General features: G+C 37.6%; 1 protein-coding gene across 6 annotated transcripts in view; it reads right to left on the reverse strand.

Annotated features, from left to right (window-relative positions):
* Window positions 1-9107, reverse strand: part of ADGRG6 (adhesion G protein-coupled receptor G6) — a 186545-nt gene that overhangs the window by 87398 nt on the left and 90040 nt on the right. For all 6 annotated transcript variants that reach the window (XM_069077470.1, XM_069077473.1, XM_069077471.1 and 3 more), the window contains one exon: window positions 7167-7790. In XM_069077470.1, coding sequence (XP_068933571.1) covers window positions 7167-7790 — 624 coding nt within the window. The remainder of the gene's footprint in view (window positions 1-7166; window positions 7791-9107) is intronic.

Genomic DNA, 9107 nt, shown 5'->3' on the forward strand with positions numbered 1-9107 from the left:
AGAGAGAGAGAGAGAGAGAGAGAGAGAGAGAGAGAGAGAGAGAGAGAGAGAGAGAGAGAGAGAGAGGTATTTTCATAAAATTAAGGAACTATTCTACATAATTTATAGGTCATCATATTCAGTGGAAAAATTATCCTAGCATGTAATTGCTATTTAAAGGAAGACTGCACAATTCCAAAGAACAAAGTACTTTACAGAAGTAAAATGATGATGACTGCTAAAATCTCTGGGCTGTCCTGATATTAAAAAAAAAAAAGCTGAACTCATTAAACTTGAATTTCAGAGGATTTTCAGCAAAGTTGAAAAAAGAAAGGAGATAACATTTCTCAACTGGAGGGGAGAAAATCTGAAACAGTCTAAGTGAAAAGTGGCATAAATTAGAGCAGTGTTACCCAGGCTTTTCAGCAGCAATTGGGGGTTCAACAAAATAATGAAAAGAATTTTTGTGGGAAAAGTTTTATACTAGTTGTAGTTTCCTTCTAAAATGTTAAGAATAAAATTATATGCCATACAGCACATACAAACAGCATAAATAATTACATGCAAACTTTTTTTTCAGTATGGAAATAGGCTTAATTTGCCCAATCTGGTGTGGCAGGAAGAACACCAGACAAAGTCTGGAGAAACAAGTTTGAATGCTGAATCCAATACATCAAGTCAAATCTAGAAGCAAGTGTGCTACCTATTTGCCAGACATTGTGCTAAGCACTAAGGAAACAAACGGGTGGAGGGGGGGTTAAGTGGGGTAATTCTTACCTTCAAGGAGCTCACAATCTAAGGGGGAGAGGCAGACAACATGAAAATATTTCTATCCAAATAATATATATATATACATACATATATATATATATTAAATTGGAGATAATCTCAGAAAGATGGTATCAGCACTAAACAGGACCTGGAAATGCTTCTTACACAATGTGGAATTTTTAATGAAACTTGAAGGAATCCAGGAAAGCAAGGAGGTGGAGGTGATGAAGGAAAGAATTACAGGTAAGGGGGAAAATACAGTGTGGGAAGAGCTCTGTGCAAATATCAAAGGAGGCCAATGTCACTGGATTGTTAAGGAAGTGAAGAAGAGAATGGTGTAAGGTGACTAGAAAGACAAGAAGAGGTCAGGTTATGAAGGATTTTGAATGCAAAACAGGATGTTTTATTTGATCCTTGAGGCAATAGGGAGACACTGGAGTTTATTGAGTCTAGGGAAGGGTGGTGGTGAACTAATTAGAAGATTATGTTAATAGTTCAGTGAAGGATGAACTAGAGGGAGAAGAGACTTGTGACATAGACAGTCAGACGCACGAGGATCATGGCAGTATCAGAGGAGAGGATGGAGTACACATGAGAGGCATTATGAAAGTAGAATTCGACAGGACTTGAAATATATTAAAGGGACGGCGGCCAGGTAGCACAGCGAGCAAGAGCACCGGCTCCAGTGTCAGGATGACCTGGAGATCGAATCCCGGGCTCAGACATTTAGCACCCACCCAGAAACACCTGGCCGTGTAACCTTGAACAAGTTACTTAACCCCGATTGCTTAAAAAAAAAAAAGAAATATATTAGAGGGGCGGCTAGGTGGTGCAGTGAATAGAGCACGGGCCCTGGAGTCAGGAGGACCTGAGTTCAAATTCAGCCTCAGATACTTAACACAAAACTAGCTGTGTGACCTTGGGCTAGTCACTTAACCCCAATTGGCCTATCTTCCCCCTCTGAAAAGCAATATATAAATATATATATATGTATACATATATACATGTATACATACACATACACACACATATTAGATATGGAGTATGAGAGAGAGTGAAGAGTTGAAGATAGCAATTCGGTTGAGACTATGGCTAACTAAGAAGATGGAAGTGCTTTCCATAGTAATAGGCACATTAAAGAGGGGAGGATTTGGAGGGAAAGATAATGAGGTCAGCTTTGGATAAAGAGTTTAAGATGTGTAGAGATATACAGTTCCAGATGTCCAATAGGTAGTTGAATATATGATATGAAGATTCAGAAGAAAGGTTAGGATTGAACAAACAGATCTGACATTCATTAACATGGGGATGACAACTGTATATGCAAGATCACCAAGTAAAAAAATATAGAAGAGGAAAAGAAGAGGGCCCAGACCACTGGAAACAGGCACTGTCTGGATGAAAATCCAATAAGAGAATGAGGTGCAGCCAGAAAGGTAGGAGAACAATGTCACAAAACTGAGGAAGAAGAGAGTGTCAAGGAGAAAGTGGTCAACACCGTCGAACACTAGGGAGGGTCAAGAAGGATGGATATTGAGAAAAGATCATTTCATCTGGCAATTAGGAAAATACTGATAACTCTGGAGAAAGTGATTTCAGGTGAGTGATCAGAATGGAAACCATACTTTGGAGAGTTAAGAAGAGAGAAGAGAAAGGAAATAGAAACCCCAATTGTAGATGGCCTTCTCAAGGAATTTAGCCATGAAAGAAGATGGCTGGATGTCAAGAGAAGATTTTTTTGACCAGGAGAGGGTCAAATGAACAGGGAAACTGTGAGTCAGTACCTCTCTGAGCTTTCTTCATCTATAAAATGGGAATGCTAATATTTACACACCTGTTCCAAAGTGCTACTGTGAGAAAAAGACCTTTGGGGACCTTCAAGTCTACTATAAATATAAAATAGTATTCTTTTTCATTTTTATTATGCCATAATTTTCCTAATCCTCCCTTATCAGGGTAATGTGTCTGAACCACTCACTTCCCCAACTGGCATGTATGGGTTCCTTCAATATATTTCAAAGTCTTCCTTAGTCATATTAATTTGGGGTATGTTGATTAGAGAATGGAGTTCTGATAGCCAGGTGCAAAAATTTATAAGATGAAAAATCTAATAAATCATAATGTTTTTATGAAAAGTAAATTAGGATTCACATGAGCTTTCAGAATTCATTGAGTCAAAATGCTCCAAACTTTAAGAAGGAACAATCTTTCCAGTAAACTATTAAGTCAAGAATGAAACTACCAATACACATATACAATCTATTAATTTTCTGATCAATTATGGACAAAAGCCTATTTAGGGACTTTAGCTAGCTTACAAACTTTAGCAATGGTATATCCACAAATATTTATCTATCAAGCAGGGTATACTAAAGAATACATGCATTTGTGTGTATTTATATATATATATATATATGTGTGTGTGTGTGTGTGTGTGTGTGTGTGTGTGTGTGTGTGTATAGTGAGCATGTGCACTTATATGTACATATACACACAGAGAAATGTTGTAAAATGAAACTTAGCTACTAAAATTCCTGAACAAAAATTATTTCGAACATTATAAAGATGCAAAGAACCATTCAAATAACTAAAAATTTAGAGTTCTGAAAAAGAGAACTATGAAGAAAGTTAAACTAAATCAAAATTGCTGAAAAACTTTTAACTCAGCAGGTATTTTTAAAATTTCCTCAGAAGTCTGTGAAAATACATACAGATTTTAAAATATGTGGAAATTTTACTGAGAATGTTGATCTCACTCTGGGAGATTCACCAACAGTATCCAAGGTGCCACAATTTTAATATTAAATGTTTTGTTTTACTGTCTTACTTTTGAATTCAAAATTTATTTATTTTAATAATTCACCCTTGGAAAAATCATTACATTTTCTATTGGGAGTTGATCTTGGAATAAAAACAGCATATTTAACACACATGGCCAACTCAATGGAATGTTTGGAATTCAATCCTACTTCTCCATCAGTTATTGCATGATCATTAGTTTTCAGGAAATGAATTTCTGTAATCAGTGAATAGCAATGCTTTGATGGAGCATGAGTGGAGGGGTAATAAGGTTAATACACTAATAATACACAATTTCATTCATTTATTTATTGCAGTTCTGCTTAGCTAACAAGCATTGAAATAATCTCTGCTACAGGTATTTCCTGGCAGTTTATAACTGACACAGTCCTTCAACTCCCAAAGCTGATCATTAAGCAGCAGGAAATTCCCTCCCTGTCATTTCTGTTCAAACATAACCCAGGCCATCAGTAAAAGTAATGATGCTATTAAAAGTCACTTGGAATTCAGGAAGACCATTGTAAAAGTAACAGGGCTAAATTCCATTGAGCATAGGAACATACATTCCCCTAGAAGAAGTTAATGTTGGTGTATTTAGTCATCTCTAAGTTATACTTCTGTACAGAACGCATAGGAGTGTGCTATAAGTTGTAAGGTTTAGGGAGATCAGGTGTCATGGGAGATGCCTCAAAGAGGCTGCTAAATGAAACATGGAAATTCCAAACCAGACATAAGAAGAATTTCCTTTGGTTATTCTGCTCTTGGCATACTGACAAAACAAATTTGGTTCAATCCAATCAATAAATATTTCTTAATTGTGTACAATGTTCTATGGCAGAGGTGGGGAACCTGAGGCCTTGAGGTCACGTGCGGCTTTCTAGACCCTGAAGTGTGGCTTTTTGACTGAATCCAAATTTTACGGAACAAATTTGTTCCACAAAATTTGGATTCCGGAAAAGCAAGGGGGACTGTCAAGTACTGAGAATGAGAGTTATCAGATGGACAAAGCCAAAGGACACATTGCTAAGTCTGAGATATTGAAAGAACCAAATGAGTTCTCCAGTGTATTGAGTGGATTTTTTTTTTTGGAGGGGGGAAGGCTGGGAAACTGGGGTTAAGTGACTTGCCCAAGGTCACACGGCTAGTAAATGTTAAGTGTCTGAGGCAGCATTTGAACTCACGTCCTTCTTGACTCCAGGGCCAGTGCTCTATTCGCTGTGCCATCTAGCTACCCCTGAGTAGATTCTTTATGGAGGATTTATAAGGAAAGACATGGATGAGAATTAGAGGAGGTAGAAGTTTGATATGCACTAGTGAAGATAATATCACAGATCCCTCCAATAGACCCAAAGTATAAGGGTATAGAGAATACAAAGAAAAATAAGACATAGACCCAATTTCTAAGAGGGATTAAAGTCTAAAAGGCTGCTATCATATATATATATATACACATATATATATGAATATTTCTGGTACAAGAGAAAGTGTAATGAGTGTAAACAGAAGTGCAAGGAATATGCTAGAAAAAAATCTGAGAAAGATCATTTTAAGCTGGGCAAAGGGTGAAGAGTGAAATATGAGAGATTCAGGTATCATAGATCACTGGAAAGGACGCATGATTTGGAGTCAGAGAACTGGGGTTCAATTCCAGGCTCTATCATGTGTTGCCTGTGTGCTGTAGTCACCCTTATAAGTCTCTATTTTCTCATCTGCAAAAAGGGGAAATTTGACTTGATGAGTTCTAAAGTCTGCTCCAATTTATGATCCAATATGGCTCCTCAGTTTGTTCATGAAGGAACTTTAGGACTTAGAAATGGTGGTTGTTGGGGGTTGGGTGGGACGTTCAAAGACATAGAGAGGGGAAGTTGGTTTGATCTTCCTACTTAGATTCACAATGAACAGCCCTACTGATGATATGGGCCCTACCTACTATCTTGTATACATAGTCAAACAAAGGAGGGTGAGACTAAGCCAGTGAAGAAATTCCACTTTTTTCTCTGAATACTTAAGGAACAGAAGCTCTGGGCTACTAGAAATGGAAAAAAAAATCTGTTTAAAGGGGTCACTATGGCGAATAGAAAGCAGTCACTTAAAGTAGTTCATGTCCTGACCTTTCAATGACTGCCAGGGATTGGCAAAATTAGGCATCTAAACCAGAGGGCACTCAAATACAGGAAGTGCATGCTGGCTTATTCACCTGATGCTTGCTACAGTGACTGGTGCTCCTAAGAGTTTACTATGAGCTGAACTGTGGTTAAGTTTTAAGGTTCAGCTTGTGATAACTTCAGGATTGGGAAGGGCTGGCTAGGGGAACACCACCCAGCCCTTAGATCATTCTGGAGTCTCTCTTTGGAAGAGGGTCATAATTGACCATCTTTCCACCCACCCACCAGGAAATACCTCTGAAGTCACATCACTTAATTGCCTTCCTACCTCCTGCAGGGAAAATGTGGGCCAGACAGTCAATAAACTTAATGGGAGGGCAAGCAACAGGAGCTAATCAGTTCCTCCAACTGAGAAAGTCTGGTAGGGTAAGGGACAAGAAGCTCTCACTTTCTATATCTCTTTTAATCAGGTTTTCATAGTTGTTTTATTTTGTTTGAAGTGCTGTGAATTCCTTCAAGTTATACCCCTATTCTAAGATCAATGCACTATTTCACTCTAAATCTAAGTATAAATTATTTTGAAAGTCAGAATCAGTTCCCTTCTGTTCCTGTGAATAATTAGTTGACTGTGTATGTAAAGTGTTACTGATGGTTTCAACTTCTGATTTCATTGGCTTAGGAAACTGATGACAAAAAGATTAGTCAGAACTGACAATTACAAAGATGATAAGATCCTTATTATTAACACTGTGGGGAACTGATATGTTGGTGTTTTATTTATTTAAGCAATCTACATTCTACCATCTGATGTGCTTCTATTAAAGACTGAAATGTGAAATGTGAAACATAACCAAAAGAAGACACTATAAAGAGGTCAAATGGTTTGCTCCCGACTTGGAACTTTTATCTGTTGTCATTTACAGAGCCAGGGTCCTTCTGGGTCTCATGGATTACTTGTAAAACAATAGTTTCTAGGTATAAAGCCTATCAAATGACTGTCTCAGTGACTACTGATCTTGTCTATTTTTTTTTTAGACCTAAAGTGGATTTCCTTCCAAAATAACAGTTAACTCATTAACTTAACTCTTTTTTTTTTTAATTTAAGCAATATTTTCTAGGGAAGAATAAGAGACCTTTATTGCTATTTAGTACTTTCCACTGTTTTAAATCTCATTATTAAGTTTCCTATTTAGATCATATGGTAACTAAAAAATAGAAGTATAAATATGTTAATGATAGATCACTAAATATCATGTGACACATGCGAAGTGAGGAATGATGAAACCAGAAGGCTTTGATTAAATGTTTTTTAAAAAGAACAAACAAACTCCATAGCAAAAATCACATTATGCAGAGCTGAGTGGGCAAGTTGAAAAAGAACAAATACACTTATGAGGGGGAAAAAATCTTTCTCCTTTTTAATGACAGACATTAATTTATTGTGGACAAACAAATTTTCTGAACAATGGGGAGGGGCTCAGGAAGGAAAGATATTTTGCTATACATACTTACCACAACTTAGGTTGTTTTCAGCTTTCAGAACTGAGGTTGGGATATTCCAAAAATCATTTTGCCAGTCGACAACGTTCCCTTTCACATTACAGCTGAGGTTGGACAGAGTTTTGGAATTCATGGTAAAATTCCAAAGACGAAAGTTGTAAATGTCCCCTTTTAAAGAGGCTATTTCGTTTTGGTTGGAGCCCAGCAGCAATTTCCCATTCCCAGGAATAACCTTGCTAATGGTAGAATTGCATATAACTGTTTCATAGCTTCTTTTGAAATTCACACTGACCGAGCCTAAAGAGCTATTCCAAGTTAGGCACAGTTGTTCAAAGTTTTCTGTAAAAATGTCTTCGCTTGAATCTACCAATAACACATTGTTTAGCGTGCATTCCACACCCGAGATAGAGAGGAAGTAGCCCCTTTTGGCCTTTCCGAAGCTCAATAATTGTGTTGATAAAGCATCTGAGTAGGAGAAAGCTATCCAGTCATCGTCTTCATTGCCAATTTTCGTTGCTTCAAAGCACACAGTGAATGCACTGAGTTCTGGAATCGAGACAGTTTTTGCAACAGACACCGGGTTAGCATCTGTGGTCTGGGGAATAATGACTTTCTGATTCCTCAGGGACACAGCAACTAGGACAAAACAGAGCAATAACAAAGGACAGAACACAGGGATGAGAGTTCGTTTCAGAACAGGGACTTGCTGAAGCCCTAATATATCAGATCCCTTCACTTGAACCCTGCTTTCTCTCATTCTTTGCCACTCCCACCTCTTCCTTTGGCCATCCAACTATTATTACCAACCCATGGCTGATATCTCAGTGTACTGGGCTTCATGATGATCATTTCCTAATATAATTTCTCTTTGGATTAATCCTCCAGCCTTAAGACTTATTACCTCTATCAAGCCTTCCTTTCACTAGCTATTTGCAAGTTTATGGGGGCAGATACTGAGTTATTTATAACATGAGGCAGCACAGAGAGAGGCCCAACAAAGGGAATCCCTACTCATTCAAAGCCTTGGCTAGATCACAATTCAAAACCCTAGGGACTAGCAACAGCCAAGTCACTAACGAGCGAACAGATTTTGATATTTGAACTGTGGAAAACACCCACGCGCGATCAGGGAGACTATAATTCTGTGCAGTTTCCACATTTCAGTATTACAAGATTCAGAAAGGGGAAAAAGGCAACTTTATTGGCACATAGTTTTGTTTTTATTTTTTTAATTAGGAGAAAAAAAATTTTTTTTAAACAAAATCTGAATGCAGTGGCTTTCTTACATTTTCCAATTGTGCCCTCTATACCATAGATTTTTCTACTTCTCTTCATGCTACTATGTTGAGCTGGGAACAAATGAAATGTGATCTCATTCATAAAGGGAGACTAATAAAAACCAAACTAACCAAAATGGGAAAAGAAATGAAAAAATTCTAAATACACTGGTCAATCTGTTTCCAAATGGACTGGTCTTCAGTCCCTTGAGTTTACCTACTACCCCTCTTCAGTTCCCATACATATGTGATATGTATAATAAAATTAACCATGTAAAATCTCAGAGGCAGTGCTGAGTTGCAATGAAAAAAGGGAGTTTCCTCACCCAGAAGTTTCCTAGTGAAAGTTCCAGTGAAATCACAGGTCCAGTCCATATCTTATTCTTGATGAGGAATCTGTATGGTATTTTAGGAGAGTTGCTCTCTGATGAGTAATTTGTACAATTGCTCCATTGATTTCGGGAGTATTCATTCAGCACTGAATATATTTTGAGATAAGTGCCTCTTTTCTGCTATCTGTTATACTCACCAAGTTATGGTTGTCATGTCTTAGGAAGGACATTGATAAGTAGTAAAGTGCCCAGATAGGATTAAGCAGCAATGTGAAAGACCTTGAGATTGGTTGGAGGGTGTGTGTGTGTGTGTGTGTGTGTGTGTGTGTGTGTGTGTGTGTGTG

Source organism: Petaurus breviceps, unplaced genomic scaffold (assembly GCF_028583685.1).
Source record: "Petaurus breviceps papuanus isolate PSGF00001 unplaced genomic scaffold, PetGlider_PUasm1.0 90977, whole genome shotgun sequence".
In the NCBI taxonomy this organism is placed as follows: Eukaryota; Metazoa; Chordata; class Mammalia; order Diprotodontia; family Petauridae; genus Petaurus; species Petaurus breviceps.